A 1106-nucleotide genomic window follows, 5' to 3' on the forward strand; every position below is an offset into this window, starting at 1 on the left:
GACTGTTTTATTGAAACATGGCGATACAGATGCGTGAAGCGAAAAATTCACGCTCCGCGTGACCAGTTGATGCACGAATGTCACGTTGCCATTTTTTTTTTTAATTTCCTCAAAGTACTTTCGAAAAACATGATTTCAAGACTTCAAACATACGAAAATGTAGAAATCGAAAAATTTTGTCTATCTTCCAGACTACATTTCTCTAAATTATTTTTTTTGTAGTATCAGCCGATATTTCACTCCAGCGAAGGATTGTCGTAAATAAAGTATTCCCCCGCTTGTAATTTCAGGAAAAGTTTTGAAATAATCCCCGCGGAGGACAACGAGAACAAATCACCAGTATTCCACCAAGAAGACAGTCTCGGTCTAGCATCATGGTGTGTGCAACCACTGTACTGTTATGCTCACCGTCGTCTATTCGAGCTTCGCCAGAACAAACACAGACGCGAGGAGCCCAGTACAGTAGCAAGATGGCTGCTCGGCGCGTTACTCTTGAATCCAGATGTCACGACATTTTGGAACATGCGACGGGAATTGGTACGAAGTCACAAGCTGGATGCGTCAGAGGAATTCTTGTTTTCTCGATTGGTGCTTTACCATAAACCGAAATGTTTCGAGGCGTTCGCCTACCGACGGTGGTTACTGTCTTACATATTAAATACTAAGGACGGCCATTACGATCCAGAACCGGCTGATTCGCCGCTCTGCACGGAATTGGACATAGCGACTACGTGCGCCGATAGATACGCGAGCAACTATCACGCGTGGAGCCACAGGCGTCACGTGATGACACTACGTGAATCACGGGGATTTAGCCATCCCACCATGGAGGCTGAATGGAAGAATTCGCTCGCATGGTGTCAACGACATGTGTCGGATTACAGTGGGCTGTCCTATCGACAGTAAACATGTTCGAGTTCAAGGAATTACCGAGGGAACCGAACGTAAAGTGTCCCGACCTCGGTGAGCAATGCAGGGAGGAACTGTTCGCGTACATTAAATCGAACATCGGTGAAACGGGGGACACGCGTAAGTTGCAGAGACTGCTCGCGACGACGAACTCGGAATCTGCAGGCGAGACGAGGCAACAGGCGTATTTCCGTGCT

The 1106-nt window shown here is 47.0% G+C and overlaps 1 protein-coding gene across 1 annotated transcript in view; it reads left to right on the plus strand.

Annotated features, from left to right (window-relative positions):
• The window catches only part of LOC108578578 (protein prenyltransferase alpha subunit repeat-containing protein 1), a 4287-nt gene that overhangs the window by 2595 nt on the left and 586 nt on the right, over nucleotides 1-1106 (plus strand). Inside the window, 2 exon segments of the mRNA XM_017941943.1 lie at nucleotides 291-901; nucleotides 904-1105. Coding sequence (XP_017797432.1) covers nucleotides 291-901; nucleotides 904-1105 — 813 coding nt within the window.

The sequence above is a fragment of the Habropoda laboriosa genome, unplaced genomic scaffold, assembly GCF_001263275.1.
Source record: "Habropoda laboriosa isolate 0110345459 unplaced genomic scaffold, ASM126327v1 scaffold41, whole genome shotgun sequence".
Taxonomy (NCBI): domain Eukaryota; kingdom Metazoa; phylum Arthropoda; class Insecta; order Hymenoptera; family Apidae; genus Habropoda; species Habropoda laboriosa.